The 20,578-nt window shown below is 33.0% G+C and overlaps 1 protein-coding gene across 3 annotated transcripts in view; it reads left to right on the plus strand.

The window, feature by feature from the left end:
• Positions 1-20,578, plus strand: part of LOC140452947 (uncharacterized) — a 225,378-nt gene that overhangs the window by 12,636 nt on the left and 192,164 nt on the right. For all 3 annotated transcript variants that reach the window (XM_072547276.1, XM_072547268.1, XM_072547265.1), the window contains exon 2: positions 14,976-15,414. In XM_072547276.1, the coding sequence (XP_072403377.1) occupies positions 15,018-15,414 (397 nt within the window). In that variant the 5' untranslated portion in view covers positions 14,976-15,017. The remainder of the gene's footprint in view (positions 1-14,975; positions 15,415-20,578) is intronic.

The raw sequence follows: 20,578 nt of genomic DNA on the forward strand, positions 1-20,578 counted from the left end.
ATTGTTCTCTATTAAGGTTTTTAGCCATATTAGATGATCATTGGTACCGAAACCTGGGCGAAAACCGGCTTGTTCTATTAGTTGATATTCAGTTTAGTTTATTTTCTATTCTACAGATGACTATTTTGGTAAAAAGTGTATACGAATGGAACATGGAAGAGGAGACTTGTAGGTCTATAGTCTATAGTCATAAGTTAAATAGACTTTAAATTTTTTCGTGGAGAACTTCTCCTCCAACTTTAGCATAAGCCTTCAACAATAGCCTCCATTATTATACCATCTTCTTCGGATGCTTTCACATTTTTCATTTTTTTGAGCGCATGTTTTATTTCGTCCTTAGTAATCACTGGTATGTCCTCTAAGCCCTGGTTAACTATTCCCAATTATTAGGATTTGCTTTGTATTTTTTATTGACTTTTATAAAGTTTTCGGTAGAATTCTCAGACTGTTGTAAGAATTTATTTCTGTTAGATGTTGTTTCACCTTTTCTGTTTTTCTGCTTTATAATTTCTCTAAGGATAGATATCATAAAGAAAATTATCAAGACGAGTCACTGATTAAAGTAATAGAAATTCTTTTTATTTCAAATGCTTTCATATCGAATATGGGCTACAATTTCGGCAAATCTTTTCTAATTTGGGGTTTCCGTAATAAAGCGTTTGAACCCAAATCTACCAATCTCGGAATTCCTTTTGCCAGGAGCACTCTCTGCGCCCTAGCCCCGTTGCCTACCTTCGTTATTACACTCTGATATCAACTGTATATCTATTAAGTCGTATTGCATGACTAATTATATGCCGTTTTCCGTATTTGTATGATTTTAACCAGCTCATGTTCTCTGCTCTTTTGGTACATAGCTTCTATGCTGGTGGTATGGGTAGTTCAAGGTATTCGTAACATTCATCAAATCGCCCCCATTTAATAAACAATGCTTTGTAAATATTTGTTGTAATGCAACCAAAAAAGAGTTGATCTGATTGGGATTTAATGAAAGAAGAACAAATTAAAAACACGTTAAAGAAAAACATGAATATGACTTAAAGAGGAAAGAAGAATATTTAATTTCAAAATAGTAAAATTATACAAGAAGAGGCAAACGTGAGAAATACTGCAACTTATTTGAATAAAGTGACTCTGCACATATCACCTGATTATCAGGCTTCTAACGGTTTTTATAGATTTCCCAGAGACTCCCTTATCTTGTACATTTGTATATTAGCATTTTTATTTTACTGTTTAATAAACATCTTTCTAACAATAAAAACCCAAAAACTAAACACAGTTTATATTACTGAAACAATATAAAGTTTACACAAGTTTATAAATTTGCGGTTAAATACATATTCAATAAATGATCACACCTGTAGGATTTCCACGAAAACTCTTATGCCATCGACATGTGTATATGATTTATTGGCTTTTCCGTTATTACTTCCAAATGATAGATATTAGTGTATCGTTAGTAAACTATAAAAACTTAACAGCTATTAGTTCTTTTTCTTCAATCTACTTCCATTGTTTCTGGTTACTTTGCTATTTCCTCCACACTGCACTTTTTACTTTTTATTTAACTTATACATAAAAGTAACTCTTTCCTTAGGCCTTCTTCATTTTTTTATTTTGTATACACTTCAAAACAATCTTTATATTAATACTTACATTGGTTAAGCTATAACCCTAGTAAGCTTTTATTAAGTTTCGGGCTAACTATCTATCTGTCTATTTGCCATGGACTTTGATAGAAAAATTCGTCTGAGAGGGTTGTTCTGTTGTGATCGTACTGGATGTCCTGCACATTTGAGTCTACTTTTTTTATGAGATACACCACGTCTTTTCCGCCTAATATCTGTTGATACTACGAAAATGCCACTGAACCTCTAAAAAGCATACGAACAAGCTGAATTTTGCCAAGAATATCAATTTTAGGACGCCAAAAAAGTTGCAAAACGTTTACCACTTTTACCCCCGTGGCTTTCCCCTAAAACCCCCTCGGAGAGAGGGAAAACGGAAAAAAATCGATTTACTAAAAATCTGTACGCCATAGAAAAAAATGTTTTAAATAAAATATGTAGCTAAGTTAATTTTTAACAAACATAAGCATTTTTTTCACAGCTCATAAATAAAATGAACCGTTTTCTCAGAAACAAGGCTTGAAGCGATCGGTGATTTTGAATGTCAGTTACGGGAGCGAAATCAATGTTCAATAAAGATTGTATCAGCTCGACGGTAAAAATTCGATATTTTTTGATCCTAGTGTCCTATCGATAAAAATCAAGATGAGTTTTTTTGCAATATGTGTGTATTGCATTGCGTATGCAATTTTTATATTATGCCGCAAATAAACTCAGTTTTTATAAATATGTTAAATAAATAACCGTGGCGCAATTTTTGCCATTTTCTATGATTCTCATGAGATCAATACAATTAATCTAATACAAAACCTATAACATGAAATTTTAGTTTTGCAACAAATGCGAGTCATTTGAAATATGAATAAAAAAACGCTGAATTTAAACTTTTCCATTACAAACGATCTAAAATATTTAAAACCGCTGTTTTTCAATTACACGAGTACGTTTTTCAAAAGTACCTAACGTCTGCTAGAAAGTATACTCAAATCGTCTTCTTAGATGTATTCCCAGTGACGTGCGATCGTTTGAAATGTAAAAGTTTAAATTCTGTGTTTTATAGTCATATTTTAAATGCCACATATTTGTTGTTACAACTCAGAATTGAAGTTTCGTGTTATAGTTTTTGAAGATTGTTCTCTAAGAATGGAAATTTTACTACGACCGGTCAATGAAAGTGATAAATTTCATTGATCTCACGAGAATCGTAAAAAATGGCAAAAATCGCGTAACGTTTATTGATTGAACATATTTATAGACACTAACTCTATTTGCAGCAAAATACAAAAATTGTAATCAATCAAACAATACTTACATCAAAAGATATCGAACTTATACTGTCGAGTTAATACAAATTTTATTTAACATTGATTTTGCGCACGCAACTGATAATCAAAATCGCCGGTCCCTTCAAGCTTTGTTTCTGAGAGAATGGTTTATTTTACACAAAAGTGCCAATAAATATTTTTATTCAAAATTATCTCAGCTACATTTTTTATTTAAAACATTTTTTTCTATGGCGTAAGTACACATTCTTGGTAAATCGATTTTTTTGCGCTTTTACCCCCTACGATGGGGGTTTTAGGAGGAAGCCCCAGGGGAAAAGTGGTAAACTTTTTGCATCTTTTTTAAGGTCCCAAAGCAAAAGGTTTTTATCTATTTTGGAGATGGTCCATGTCTTGGATCTGTATGTCAGCGCTGGTAAAATTTCTAGAGATTATTTTGTTGTTATGCTTTGTTTTCTGGTTTAGTTTCTACTTTTAATTTGTCTACTTAGCCCAAATTACTGATTTTCCTCTTTTATTTCTTTTTTTATGGAGTTCTTATTGGTCATAAGTCTAAATACTTGAATTTGTTAACTGTCTCAAAACGACTGTTGTCGTCGGTAAAGTTGTGATCAGTATTTCTTTTTATATTGTTGGGTTCTAAATCTATCATTTCTCTTTTTTTCCTATTTATTTAGGCAGCTCATCCAGATCATCTGCGTAGGCCATAATTTGCTAGGATTTATTAAATATAGTTCGCTTGTTGTTTAATTTGGTTTTCTACAACATAATCTTAAAAAGAATAAACACCAATAAAACCCTAACGCTTTTCGATATAACGTTTTAAACGTTTGTGACGTTCGCCATTTCTTAGATTGCAGAAAATTTTATACATTGTTACCAGGCTTATTCTAACACTATGGTGTGGTCGGGTATAGAAGGGTGATTACCTTTAATACCAGTTTTACAAATGTTAATCTATCATATTTTATATTTCACAGGGAATACAGTGGTTTTTCTTCTTTTTATATTTATTTTTTAACTCGGAACTATGCGCCTTTCCATCAAACTCTAGTAGCATTATTAATTCGCGAAGTATGAGAGAAGCAGAAAGCGATAGTGATCACTTTGGGGTAAAATCTAAGTTTAGAACACGAATATCAGTACAGAAGCTGTAACAACAAGAACAAAGAAAAAGATGGGACATAGAAGCTCTTCAAACACCAAATAAAGAACTGGATTACCAAGTAGCCATAAGCAATATATTCCAATTGCTAGGAGAGGAAGAGCATAATGTAGACTTGGAACAAGCATCAGAGCGAGTGGCATCAGATATAGAACAAGCAGAGAAGGAAACCACCATTGGAAAAAGAGGACTCGCCCAAAACAGAAATGGTTTGACAAACAATGCAAGATTGAAAATGCTACAAATGCCTGCAGATGAGAACAAAGCAGATTTTCACAGAACAGACCACAGACAAAGCAACTACTCAGAACTAAAAAGAGGAGCTGTATAGAATAGCAAATACGAGAAATGCACATAAGTGGCGAGAGAAATCAGGTAAGGAAATTCTTTAAGGAAGTGAAGACCGTCAGACAAGGTTGGACAGCACAAGCTACGAGAAATGAAGCAGGTGAACTAGTAATGATAAAAACATAAACCGCCGAATGATGGAAGGAATACTTTCGGAATTAACTAAATATTAAATGTGAAATGGAGGAAGCAGATATTACTTTCCATTCTGCAGATGTGGAAATACCAGCACCAACACTTCAAGAAGTAAATGATGTGATAGAATCTCTTAAAGATTACCAAGCGCCAGGAAATGATGGTATAAATGGAAAATTTGTAAAAAAGGAGGAAACGTTTCACCAAATTACATCAAAAATTGTATGACATTATTCTGAGAGTATGGCAATAACAGAAAATTTTTAAGGAATGGAATGAAAGCGTTATAATATCCATATATAAAAAGGGGGATAAAGTTCAATTTCAAAACTATAGAGGCATATAGCTTATTAACACAGCATGTAAAGTTCTATCAATTATCTTGCTAAAGATGCTCACTTTGTATTCGGAAGATATTCTAGGCGACTACCAATGCGACTTTCGTGTTGGAAGGGCAACAATAGATCAAATATTTACGATCCGACAAATATTGGAACAGCTGGGAATTCAACCGAGATGTACACCAAATATTCGTAGATTTCCAGCAAGTATATGATTCGACCGATAGAACAGGAGGAAACTGAGCTACCAACGTTACCGTTACGTTGGAAGAAATTAATCTAGCAATTCAGTCTCTAGCCAGAAACAAGTCATCCGGAGCAGATAACCTACCCGCAGAAATATTTAAATGTGGTGGTCAAACATTTGTAACCCTCTTTCACAAACTATTACATATTATCCATCAGACAAATATTAGAAAAAACAACGGAGTACGACATAAGACTGACATTGCATCTTCGAAGATTTTAAGCCAGCGTACGATATTGTTGACAGGCTCAGTTATATTCGGCTGTGCTCGAATTTGGAATACCAAAAGGATTGGTAGAATTAATTATAAGTCGGAAGAAGAAGAAGAGGGGGCGACCTAAACTCATATATCTGGACGATGTGCAGGACGATTTAAGGGAGATCGGAGTTAGGGGAGGGAGAAGACAGACATTCGACAGGGAAGGATGGAAGAATGTTTTGAGGCAGGCCAGGGCTCACGAAGGGCTGTAGCGTCAACTGATGATGATGTTATGATTCGGTAAAAAGAAGTGGACTATGGCTAGCAATGCTATAAATGGTAATACCAAGAAAATTAGTGGAGCTAACTCAAATGTGCGTGACAGTTTCATATGCACAGGTAAAGGTAAGAAACAGAAGATGGATGCCATTTAGTAGGTATAACATCAGGACCTAGACAAGGAGAACTCTTATCATCGTTGCTATTTAATTTTGCCTTAGAATATTCAATAAGTAAAATATCGTCTAAGGTGACGTGGGATTTTGGAATGGAGGATTAAAACTATTGTTAGATTTTGCTGATTGTCTAGATGCAGTCGCTTATTTTACAAGAGACGTGACAGAAGTGTTTTCACAACTCGAGGAGGAAACAGGTAGTATGTGTCTTCGAATAAATAAAGAGGAGACAAAATACATGCTAGTAACCAAAAATTCAAGACCAAGAGTTAGGCAGAACATAACTATTAATGACCACAACGTCGACGCAGTGCAAGAGTTTAAATATCTGGGGACGGTAATAACAAATGACAGCCACATAGAAAAAGAGGTCTCAGCAAGGATAGCTGTAGGGAATAGAGCATTATACTCCCTATCATCATTATTAAGATCTAAGATGCTAAAAAGAAAATCTAAATTAAGACTGTACAAGTCAATAATTCGCCCAGTTCTTACATATGGATGTGAAATATGGACTCTACATCAGCGGGAAATAAATAAACTGCTGGTTTTTGAAAGAAAGGTTTTCATAATGAGATTTGGCCCTCGAAAGAGAAGAATTGACAGGAGAGTGGAGAAGACGCCGCAATCCTGAATTGGTGACTGTATGGTACTGAAAACATCGTCAGACATATAAAAGCTAACCGGATAAGATGGGCAGATCATATGGTAAGATTAGAGGAAGACAAAATGCTAAAAACAGTGTTTTTGAGAAACCAGACGATAGAAGATCAGAAGGCTGTCCCAAAAAAAGATGAAAGGATGATGTTTGAGCCAGGATTGGGGTACAACAATGGGAAATGGAAGCACAAGATCAGAGACAATGGAGGGCTATAGTGGATTCGGCGATGACTCACCCCGATTTGTAAAGCCAGTCAAGAAGAAGGTGATATTTTAGTTAAGTGAGCAAAGAGAGCTGCGATGTTAACAGCTTGATAATAACGTTGGAGAAAGAGGATCTAAACAGATAATATTAACTTAGTTAAGGATTAACTAAATTAAATCAAATTTATTAGGTTACTTTAGGTATTTATTATTTGAAGTTGTATACTGAATAGAACCGAATACATTGGCTATTTGTTGTCATCAAATTATTTTACCACATCCTTATGAAGCATATGAGATTTATTTTCCACTAAGTTGAATTTTGTGATAATCTTTTAACTGTGGCACATCTCTTATATTAAAACGTCTGAATGTATAATGAACATATTTATTCAAATTTTTGACTATAATTCGTAAATTTTTTCTTGGAATAAACGATGATTTTACCAAAAGAGATTTCAGAAAATGTCTAATGGTTTAAAATTTGTGACTAGTCATGATACTGCGATAGAATCCCCTATGTGGGTTCCCTGGTATTCCTAGCTATGATATATCAAAATTATGAGTATGTGTCTCAAATTTTTAGAAGAATATATTTATAAACTTAAAACATTATCTGAAAGACTATTCTTCTAAATACCATTATCATAGATTGCGCCGATTATTATTCTTAGTATTTTTAGTATCTTCCTTTCGAAGACGAGCATATGATTTTGATCTGTTTTTGAGATGGTCCATGTTTAGCCCAAAGTAACATTTGCTCGCTAGCAGTATCCTCCGTTCTACTTCTTCAGATATGTTATTATCGTTTGTTATGTGGCAACCCAGGTACGTAAACTTGTTTACTGTCTCAAAATTGTGGGGTGGTCTATGATGAAGTTTTGTTTGGTGTGTCTAGCTCTATCTCTGTTATTAGGAGTCGATGCTAAAACTTTGGTTTTTTCCTTGCTTATTTTAAGGCCCATATTTTGTACGGCCGTTAAGAAGCCTCACCTCTATAGAACCTCGTGTGGTGCATGCGATCAAATCCAAATCGTCGGTATAAACTATAATCTCAGCTGTTATTAAATATTATTCCATTATTATGTAACTTGACATCTCTTATAGTCTTGTCTGTCGCTCTATTGAAGAGAAGACACGTCAGCGCCGTTTCCCTGCCGTAATCTCTCATATGTTTCAACAGCTTGTGACAGATTGCCTTGTATTTGAACTCTGCAAATCACTTTATTCATAGTTGTTTTAGTAATTCATTCATAGCTTCATATAATTTACTTCTTAGCATACTATCATACACTGACTTAAAGTCTCAAAAGAGATGAAAATAATATTAAATTCATTGGTTTTTTCTAAGGTTTGACATAACACAAAAATCTGGTCAATTGCTGACATAACTGGTTTAAAACCGCTTTGGTATTGACTAAGGAGTTCTTCCACGTACGTACTTAAACGGCTATATATAGCGTTAAAAAATATTTTATATATTGTGTTCAGAAGAGTTATACCCCTGTAATTTTTACATTCCAACAAATCTTCCTTTTGGTGCAGTGGGCATATGATTCCAGTGCATAATTCCTCTGACATTTTTTCATCTTCCAGGACTCTGACTATAATGTTGCAAATTTGATGTATAATGGTGTTATCTCCATGTTTGATGAGGATGCGAGGATGCAATCGACTCCCAGGACTTGATGTTTTTAAGCCGTGTGATTACTTATCTCACTTCCAATATTAAAAGATATTCTACGTGTATTTTGTTTCTTGGTCTCTAGGGTGTTACGTATCATTTTCCACTTCAGTACCAAGTAGTTCTTTGAAGTGATCAACCCATCTGCTTTGTACTGGTACTAATTATATGTCCACATCCCTACACATCGTCAGCTGTGATTTAAATTCTTTTCTAATTTAGGATCTTAAAGAACATTCTAATTTCATTTTACACCTTTTGTGATTGAAGCTCTTGCATAATCTGGTTGTCAAAGTTCCGCTTTTTCTTCGTTATACGCGTTTTTTCTCACTGCTGAGTTCTTTGTACCTTTGCTCCTCATCTTGTTTTATTCTTTGTCGCATAAGCTTATATACACTATTATATAAGCTTTGTCTCTATTCTCCTCATCGAGCCAACCGGATCGAGGGCGTCATTTGCTGCTTCCTTAATGGTTTGTTTATATGTATCCCATTGCTCGTTAGCTGATAAATTCTCATTGTGTTTACATTTTCAAGGTAATTTTGATACATTTCTAGTGTGCGGGGATTATTGCTCTTATTTTTGTGCCTAACAAGAATTAGTCTGGATCTATATTACCCCCTCCGATAGGTACGTAAATTCATTAGGTTAAAGAAGTGCCTGATTTATATTAGGATTTGATCTATTGCATTTTTAGTTGTTGCATCAGGCCCAGTCCATGTTACTTTATGGATATTCTTATAGCGAAAGTAGGTATTACGTTGGGAACTATATATACTATATATATATATATATATGTATATATATACTATATATATGTATATACTATATATATATATATATGTATATATATATATATATATGTATATATATATATATATATATATATATATATATATATATATATATATATATATATATGCCATTCATTTATTGTGCAAAATAACGAAACCAATATAAAATTTCTAATAATGTATACTGTTGTCTAGGTAATTGCCATATTTCTCATTCCAGCCTTAAAATTATAACTATAGGCAAATATCTAGGTAAATATCAGTCAATTTTTGTTTCGTGATGCATTTTTATCTTAAGACGTTTACAATGTTTTTTGTATTAAAAATATTAAAACTGCACAGTCATTGTAAGAGTAAACACAACAGATGCTTTAAAAAACCTCCAGTGTTAAATACAGAGTGGTTTGCCAAAACCGCATACCGCATGTTCAGTTTCATGGCGCCCTCGGCCACCGGAGATATTTTAATTCGGGTGTACAAGTCATTGAACATGTTTTAAATAATTTAGAAGTTACACTAATATCGTTGTATTTTTCCAAATTGATGGTTATGAATCAGCGTCCATTGATATATTGAAAATAGAAAGTTAGGTGTGAATGGAGGGCAGCCCAATATTTTTCATGAATCACTAATATAATATACCGCAATGTTTACTAAACTTCTGTTATATAAGTAGACATATTCTTTGCATTAATTCCACCAAATATATATAATATAATGCATTTTATAGTATTACCTGTTATGTGATCGTTTTCTTTTAAAATTTTTTTTAATATATCCATAAATGATCTATTATTTCTATATTTTATTTATTTCGACTTTAATTCACAATAAATTTCTATCTTCCCAGATAATATTCTCAATGCCTTTTTCTGATGCCTCTATCTAGAGATTATTTGAAGTTTTTTTTTCTTTAGCCTATTATTAAACTCGTCAATAACTTTTTACAAGATTTCTCCAAGTATTACTTCACATTCATCAATAATTCTTTGTTTCGTGATTTTAGATAACCCAAAAAAAATCTAACGGATTAAGGTCCAGAAAACGAATAGGCCAGTGTATGAATCCTCTGTAAAATTTGCATTAAAAAATTTCTAACTCGTCGATAATAGTGGGGAAGCGCTCCGTCTTGTTTTGTGGTAACTGGCCATTTCTCTTGAAGTGCAAGAATGTTGGGTTATTTAGTAAACCTAAATAATTGTCACCAGTCTAACTTCTGCCTATGAAAAATAGATCTATAAGCCTATTTTCGACAATTTTCATCCAAATATTAAACTTTTTTGTGTGCTTTTCTAACACCATCACCATAACCGATCATTATTAATACTTTAACACGATCTTTTTCACTTAAATGAACAATTTTTATACTACATCTTATTACTGTGAATGGATTTATCAACAGTTAAGGCGCGTACACATATGCGAGCAGAACTGTTCGCGAACCGTTTGTGAACGATATATTCGTCTATTTGGACGAACACAAAGAATTTTCGCAGTTAAATTTCTACGGTGTTCGAGACTGTAAATTGTTTCTGCTAAGTGTGCGATGAGATCATTCGGTTAAACAAAATTGCTGAACGAGCGCGGCTTATTCAAAAGTAACGAGAGAAATTAATAACAGATAATGTAAACAATAATGTGATCAACAACATACGATATGCTGATGATGGTGTCTTAATTTGTGACAACATAGTCGATCTTCAACAACTTGTCACTATAATCGGAGAATACAGTAAGCGAATGGGATTAGAGATTAATACCAAAAAAACCAAATTTATGATCATCTCCAGAAACTTGGATGCACTTGAAAACTCCACCATAACACTGAATACTAAGTCCATTGAAAGAGTGAGTAAATTTAAATACCTGGGATCGTGGCTTTTTGAAGACTGGGCATCGGACAGGGAAGTAAAATGTCGCATTGAGCAAGCTCGACAAGCTTTCGTAAAATTCAAGAAGGTACTGACTTGTTCAGAGTTCGATCTTCAACTGAGACTAAGGTTTACTAAGTGCTACGTGTGGTCAGTGCTGCTATATGGCGTAGAGGGCTGGACACTCAAAACGAGGGATATAAACAGATTAGAAGCTTTCGAAATGTGGCTCTATCGCCGTATCCTAAAAATACCATGGACAGCGAAAATCACAAATATAGATGTCCTTAAAAGAATAAACCAAGAACGCCAACTTTTCGAAACCATCAAGAAAAGGAAAACGGCGTATCTAGGTCACATCATGCGAAATGAAAAATACCAGTTCCTCCAACTTATAATCGAGGGTAAAATTGAAGGCAAGAGAGGAATGGGACGCAAAATGTCCTGGCTCCGAAACATAAGGCAATGGACAGGGATTAACGACATACAATCTCTGATACATATTGCAAGAAATAGAGAATTAATGGAAAATGTGATCGCTAACATCCATTAGTGGATTTGCATCTAAAGAAGAAGAAGAATGTAAACAAAATACCGAAATATTTAGAATAATGATGTATATTAATTCTCGGTTTGTTATTAGATACTTAAGGGTATTGGATAGTCGAACATAAACATATTTTCAACGAACAGTTCGCGAACAGCTCACGAGCAGTTCGCGAACAGTTCGGCTCGCATATGTGTACCCACCTTTACCTACTAGTCAGTACCTACTCGTTTATTTCTTACTATATTGTTTTAATATAAAAAACATAAGACACAAGTTTAAGTTTTTATTCTTATTAGACTAGTAAATAAATTATATGTAAATTATTATGCATACACATTGTGAGGATGTGAGCTTTTGAGAGCATTTTGAACATTTTTAAATTATTCTCATCAGTCTTAAGACACAACATGTACCAATTCTTTAAATGTAAAGTTATTTGTTTCTCGTTTAACAAATTTCTTACCAAACTTAGTATATCTAAATTAGGAATAACAAGGTTTTTAAAATCTGCAAAAATATACAGGGTTGTCCTATTTAAATTAAATTTGACGGTATTTCGAGTGTAACCGGAAGTAAATACCATGTACATATAACAACGAAATTTTAAAAATGAGAATTTTATTTAGTAAATCCTTTTATTTGCCTATTATATTGTCGTAAAATACCTAGAACTTTGGAGTTTTATCAAAGTCTGGTAGGACTTTTACCACATTTTACTGACAACGACAGTGGTAATAAAGAAAATAAATTAATTGTTTTAAAGGAGGGAAACACAACGGCGATATACTTTGAAGCAGACTTCTTCGAGTGATGCCAAAACTTTGAAATTCCACGTTTGACAATGAAATAAGAGTTTTTCAATAAGAATACGCGGTTAGACAAGACATATGAGTCTCTAAAGATGATTAATATTGGTATAACCGAAGAAAGAAATAGTAGACTACGTACGAAAATAAATTCAAAGTTAATCATAACCGATACAAGAACTTTAGATATTCAGTCAGTTTTTTAATTCATTCTAAAATAAAAATCCATAACAATGGATAAGTCATACAAGTTGTAAAGTCAACATGCGTTGGTGGAATAATATACCATCATTGATGGGGCTTAGAGGGATTCCCTACATACGACCTTATATAGTTAACTGGATATAATAAATTATGCAATGCAATTTATTCAAATATCTAAAAATATCTAGCAATAATTAATAGGTAAACTACAGGAAAGATAAGATCTTATAAACCTGTCTACAGCGTCACCATTTCTTATGTCCCTGATCAACTTTTTTATAATTTCAGGAAATACGATTCACAAGGACTCACAATTTTACAAATAAAGCGAAATTTATGTACACTTTATATACCGATATGCTAGCTAAAGACGAAGAGTATTCGGCTGTCACGGGCAACACATTTTATTCGATTCCTAACCGCTGCAAACATCGCTGTATTTTTAAACATATCTAAAGGCTCCAATTGGAACTACTCGTAAATGAGTACTTTGGGTATAACAACTGAATGAAATTATAACACTAGCAGAAGAACAACAAAGTTTTAGGTCGGGAAGATCATGCACCGACGCTATATTTATAATAAGTTAAGGGCAAGAGAAATCATTAGAATACAACGAACTGGTATATCTATGCTTCGTGGACCTTAAAAAGGCATTTGACCCGGTCAAATTAAATTCGTTGTTCACTTATTCTACGCAAGAGAGATATCTTTAGGAATAATCAAAACGATCGAAAATATCCAACAAAACATCACAATTAAAGTAAAAGTAGAAGAAAAACTAACTGATTCTATTGAAGCTGGCAATGGGATAAGACAGGAAGATTCCCTGGGTCCTATATTGTTCAACCTGATTATGGATAAAATAATAAAAAAAATAAGAACTAACTGCTGCACCAATTTAATATAACCGCCAAAAAATTTAACACGTATTGAAATAGCACGTGACGTATATCATTCGTTAAACTTAAAAAGTTTCTTTGTTGTCGGGATATAAGGTTAGGATTACGTCTAAGAATGCTTTGGTGTTACGACGTATTCACTACTCTTCTTTATGGCTTGGAAGCATGCACATTAAAATAAGTGCATCTGAGTAAGTTGGCCGCCTTTGAATTTTAGTGTTACAGAATAATCCTACAAATATCATGGACTCAAAGAATGTCAAACGCATAAGTTACTAAAAGAATAGGAAATGAAGCTGAAATAATATTGACTATCAAAAGAAGTAAACTTGAGTACTTAGGTCATGTGATGAGAGGGCAAAAGGTACTCATTATTGCAGCTTATTATGCAAAGCAACATTTGAGGAAAGCAAAATGTGGGAAGACGAAGAATATCGTGGTTTAAGAACTTAAGGGAATGGCTTAAGTGCAGTAGTGTAGAACCATTTAGCAGTCAACAGGGTCCGCATAGCTATGATGATTTCCAACCTTCGATAGAAGATGGAACTTAAAGGAGAAGAAAAAGATCTAAGCCAATGTCCGCACCGATATATTTTTATGCCTAATATGCCACACGTTTTTCGACTAGTATATTCTCACTCTATGTGAGGTGTATATATAGGTGTAAATGCGTCTGGAGGGCAGTTTGAACCATGTATTTGAGATTTCTATTTCTTCCCTCTGGCCGAATTATACTAGTATGTCATCGAGTTGATTTCTTTCCTCTAGGCCATATTTTCCCACTGTGTCTTCAGATCTTCCTTTGATCTGAAGGCACTATGCCTATATGCCTTCTTTGGCATTAAAATCACCTATGGCATTAAAATCACCTATGGCATTAAAATCACCTATGCTAATTGTTATTCCATTTTTATTTGTATTTGACTTATTATAAAGTGACTTTAACGTTATTATTTATGACTTTGGTGTTTTTTGATTTATATAGAATTGATTTCTATATCTGGTTTCTTAGCTATTGGGGTATAGCACTGAATTATATTTATATTTGTTAGTTCTGTATAAAATCGTAGGATTGTTAATCGGTTTGTGTATGCAGTGAGTTCATGACTGCATTCTGAACTTTCGGACTCATGATAAAGCCTACTTCATTTGGTCAATAGCACCTTTTTCTGATTTTGGTTATCGTATTTCCTGACAACATTGGCCATTAACATGCTCCTGACGTTCTATGTTCCGATCTTAGTAGGTACGTTTCCACTTTCGGGTGTTCCTTCCTTTCATTATGGAGATTCTTTGCTCCCTCTGACTCATGTATGATCTGTCACGGAATAACACCCCACCGCTAGTTGTTACAATACTTTACTAAAGCTTTTTACATCATATATTTGCAATGAACATAAGACAACAGGGATGAATTCTTATCCATTACCTAATTTTGTACCAAAACAATTCAGATGAATACTTTACAGTAATACTCTTTCTTTTTTCTGTTTCAGATCCGTTATTCAGTATTAAGAATCAAAATTACACATTAGGTGATGCATCTACCAGTTTCAGTGCAAACTTGCAACGTTTCAGAAGAAGCGTGGCCGAAGTCCAGTATGGGAGAACCTCCATCAGTTTACCAAAACCCCGATCTATACTGGTTCGAGCACAAAATTCACGAGATCCAGGCAGAACATTCCGGTGAGCTGGTGAGAACCGGTAGTCCGTATATTTTGTGCACGCAGTTGCCGAACCATTGGCGGTCGAACAAGACTTTGCCGATGGCATTCAAAGTGGTGGCTGTGGGGGATATCGGGGATGGAACTATCGTTACGGTTCGGGCAGGAAATGATGAGAACTGTTGTGCTGAACTCAGGAACTGTACAGCGGTTATGAAGAATCAAGTCGCTAAATTTAACGATTTGAGATTTGTTGGGCGCAGTGGAAGGGGTGAGTACCTACTTTTAGGGTTGTTTATGTATTAAATAGTCACATCTATACTAATTAGACTTAATCTTTGTCTAGTCTTCATGTTTACTGTGAAGTTCGTGTTCCGCTATATAACATTAAACGATATAAAACTGGGCATTTATATCGGGGGGTCAACGGCGTTAATTTTGAATATTTGATTTAATAAGCACATGATTTTAATGTATCCAGGTAATCTTATGTTTTATGATGATGATATAACGTTTGGCATGGAAACTAGTCCATTTGCCACAGATTTTTTAAAGATTTATGTTACGTTTAAGAATTGAAACTTGGTTGTAACAAATTTATATTATATATCCAGATGCATATAAGTGACGTCATACGTTTATTGACGTTTCAATCGCCACTTCGGAAATTGTTCTCAAAATACAAACATAAATAAATTAAACAAATTTTGTTTAAAAATTAAAAAAAAACAAAATTTGTTTAATTGATTTATGATTACATACGAGTTCGTGTATTGATTTCTGATGCAGTGACAGTAGGTGGATTATATTTACTGGAAGCACATTACTTTTAACCAGGTTTCCATAAAATGTAGCCGAGAGTGCTTTATTTTTAATACATCCAAACAGGATATGATTAATATCACACTGGAAGATATTATCGCATGAGCACTTTCCTGTATCTACAATGTTTAATCTAGCCAGGTGAGCAGGAACAGCACCGTGACTAGTTTTTAATCTTGTGATAGTTTCTGCTGATCGTTTGGATATGTTATAATGGAATATGCGTGGTAATTCTGTTAAGGATGGTAACATAGGATGAATCTTGTAATAATAATTATTTGATGTATTTGCCAATATTTTCCATTTGTCTTGCCATTTAAATTTTTTTTGAATATAAAATTTGATTAGATCTGTTACTGTGCAAATAAATTTATTCTTGTACACCAGAATGAGTAATATCCTGAGCAAGCTCATCTACTATTTCATTATCTTTTATCCCCGTATGACTGTTTGCCAAATAAATGTTAAATCTTTGTTTCTCACTTTTTGTTTATTGTCACGTATCAGCTCACATGTCATGGTTTAACTCAGTATTATTAAGTCCGTTAAGAACTGACTTATAATCTGAAATGATCACAGCATCTTGCAAATTTTCGTGCTCTAGCTAATCCAGAGCTTTAATAATAGCTACTGCTTCTGCAGTGTAAATAGAGCAATGTAAAGGAAGTTTTATTTTAAATGATTTGTTATTGGAAGGAATACACACTGCAGACCCTACCTTTCCATCGTTCAGTGTAGACACATCTGTGTAAATTATAGTTTTATTAGCGTATTCACTCAATATGGTGATTAACAACGTATTATTTATTTTAAGTGAATCTGAATATTTCGGAAATATATATTTGGTTTTTTAAAGATCGTATTAAATTCTAATTTATAAAGTGGTATGATAAAATGTGTTGATAATGTAACCGGTAAATCATTGGTTTTCAGAAAGGTGTCCGCTAATGCTGGAGAATGTTTAATTTTCCAATATTTGTTTACTAGATTTTGTATGGATAATTCATACAGCATACTCAGTAAGCCACTTGTTCTGCCCTTCATTTTAATACATATTTGGTTCCCAATAAATTTCTACGATTTCCTAATGGCATTTAGTTACTTTCAGCAATTAACAGAGGGCATGATGTTGATTTCATAGCAACCAGAGTTTATTTCAAACTTTTAAACTGAATACGATCTATTTTTAGTTAATACATATGGCTGGCTAATCCGTATAACATACATCCGTAATTCAAAATTGAATGCACGTAGGTCTTGTAGAACATCAGTGCAACTTTGGGATCAGCATTCCATCTTCTGCAAGTAACACATTAAAGGAGATTAGACGTAGTTTAGGGTATAAGATCATACCAAGCTATTTATACCCACTAACAAGAGGTATATCATATCCTGACAGGTTTAGACTATCAGGCATATGTATCCTACGTATTATAAATATCAAAATGACAGATTTTTCTGGGAATATAATTAGTTCATGGCTTTTAGTCTAATTATCGACTAGTTTCACGATGTGTTCCAGAACCCTTATACAATCGTCATTTTTAGAACCCGGATGGAATAAATACATATATCATCGGCATACTGGATACTTTTTATGGAATCAGTAAAAATGCCGTGTATTCTTGCCGAAAATATGTTAAAGAGGATCGGGTTTAAGACAGACCCCTGTGACAATCCTGTATGAGTTATTCTTGGACCATCTAACTGATCCCTATGGTCTCTGATATATAAAGTTCGGTTGCTAAAAACATTTAGTATATTAGCGGATAAATTTGTGGACAACCCCAGTTTTCATAACTTCGAATGCATTGCCGTTAAGTTAACACAGTTGTAAGCGCCTTTAAGGTCTAGAAAAAAACTTGCTAAATATTAATTTTTAGAAAAATCTTGTTTTACAATAAATCTAAACTATTATTTTTCGTTAATACTTGATTTAATTTTACGATTGTCGGATTAAATTTAATATTTTAGATGAAATATTTTGCGAAAAAAATTGTTACGTTTCTTGCTTATACCGACATAGCAGAAAACAAAAGTTCTCAATATTGAACTGCCATAAAAATCTAAAGCACTTATTTGGTTTAACTTTTTTATATCACGCAAAATCTATTGTTCTTAATAGATAGCTGATAAACAGCTTTAAAGATAAATAATATTGTCCCTTGAATATAAATGTAAAAAAGTCAAAAATCGTTTATTTATGAATAGGGAATTCAAAACTCTTTAAAAGTGGCTGCTACTTGCAACCTCCTTTCGTTTAAAATAATTAAACAGGTTATACATACCTCAAAATGGCCACCAATAAATATATTCCATGAATATGGACCGCACTGTATTTTATTTTCTATACTTTGTCTATAGATTTTTATCAGAAAACCGAAAGTTTGAATAAAGTTTTTATTTTATCTAATTATTTGGCAGCGCTTCCACAAGATATTGTAAAACTAAAATAACATAATTATTGTGCATCAGAATCATCAAAACAGGTTAATCTTTCTTCAAAACTCGACGAACAATAAGTAAAAAAACAAACAAATAAGCTTAAAATTAGTAGCGTATTTGATGCTTTTTTTTCATAATTTGATGAAATTGTCGAAAAAAACTAAAGCTAACCAACTCTTTCAAAAATTTAATGAAATGAAATTACTCACGCGAGGGGGTCAAAGAATTCTTAATCTTTATTCCATGCCCACCACGCATCACTAAGGAATATTCGTTTGGCGAATGCCACATGTGACTCCAATTATTGTAATTTTTCTTCATGGATGCGGTAAAATACGAGTACGACATAATATCTACAAATATTGGGCATGTCGCGTGCCATGTGCGGTAAGACAACTGCAACTTAATTTTTAATGAAGATCTGTCTTGAATTTTGTTTCTCCTTCGTTGATAATTCAGGCTATGATAATATTTAATAACATACTATTATTGTTTCTTACTATCTCTTTCTACTCTGAGTTGTAAGAGTTTATTTTTACTCTTGTATTTGTTTTATATTTGCTTTTCTTTGAAATTTTTTATTATAGCTTTCATTTCCTTTCTTGATTTCTTCTCAATAAATCCTTCCGGATTTAGTTTATTTTTTTGTTGTTCTTTTTTTTCTATTTTACAATTTTTTTTATTTACAAATGACAAATGATAATGATTATTTGCCAAAATATGTTTTAACTAAGATTTTTCTTATAAAAAGGAATTTTCTTTAGATCAAACAATTTTGCTGTAAAGCGTAATTTAGATGTTGAAATATATATTTTTTAAATTGTTAGGCAGCTTTGAAAATTTAAAAATTGTTACCAATATTGCAATTGAAATGGATTTCTTCTAAAAGGACATCTCAATTTCTAATTTCGTTTGGACACTCTATATCCTTACATGCATGTAGTATGGAAAGAAAAAGAGGTGGTACAGCAAATATTATTACTGGTTTAGTGCCAAACTCCAAACTGTGATTTCCTGCTACTTCTATAAATAAATGGTTTTGGTATTTACCATTTAATTTATTTAAAGTGTATAAATGGAATTAAAATATGTAATGGATATTCACGTATTGTAAGCGGGAAAAGACACCGATATAAATAAAGAAGTGCTAACAATTTTTCTTTTAAATTATGTTTTCTTTGTACGCCAAGGTACTCATTATCATCAAACTTGCTGATAGGCCCGTATTGTTGTGTTATTATTTGTCTGTTTAAAGTTATTTTTATAAACATTCAGTTGTTATTCCCGATTTAAAAATGTTGGAAATTGTGGAATTGTACGTAAAATCCAGCCACATCCGGAGGTTGCTGGTAAACTGGTTTTTTCGAATTACCACAAAAGTTTGATAAATTTTAAATTTATAAGATATGAATTCAGTTATAGAGATATCATATTCAGATGGCAAAATTGTTATCGAAAGCATATTATAATCCTTCGATGTGACGGGAAGTTGACAAATAGAAATATGACCTAATAGGCGATATAATCATATTTTTAAGAATTTTTTTATATACAAATAATTTCATTTTTATGAACTGTAGACCTTTTTTTAATTTGAGGAACCTTTTAAACCTAAAGTTAAATTTGAGGATATGAGTTAATGTATTCATTCATTTTCTTTTTGTTATAATTGTTTTCAACTGTTTTTGTTACCGATTTCTTTATTTCCATTTTATCAAACTTATTTCTCTTATCATTTTCTCACCTTATTAGTCATTTGATATTCTAAATATTGGTTTAGTGTCAATCCATGACACTAAATGTTATTATAAACGATTGGGAGTTAACATAATGAAAAATCGCTCATATCACAATAAGTGTCCTCCCTTATCATATTGATAAGGAAAACACATGAACGAACAGAAATAGCGTTTAATGATCCTAAATCTAGACTATCAATAGTCTTCTGAACCACCCAATAGCTCACTGCCCTAGGAAAATTTGATCTGATCTAGTAAAATGTGTACCTTGCGCTAATAACCATCCAGCGAATTACAGAGGACGCAGTACACATAAACAACTGCAGGAAGCGTGATTTCAAACTTTAAGAAAGACAGAGTCGCCGAACCAACTACAAAACCAACAGCTACCAGTGGCTACAACAAATATAATTAAAACACAAAGACCTA

The sequence above is a fragment of the Diabrotica undecimpunctata genome, chromosome 1, assembly GCF_040954645.1.
Source record: "Diabrotica undecimpunctata isolate CICGRU chromosome 1, icDiaUnde3, whole genome shotgun sequence".
NCBI classification, from domain to species: Eukaryota; Metazoa; Arthropoda; class Insecta; order Coleoptera; family Chrysomelidae; genus Diabrotica; species Diabrotica undecimpunctata.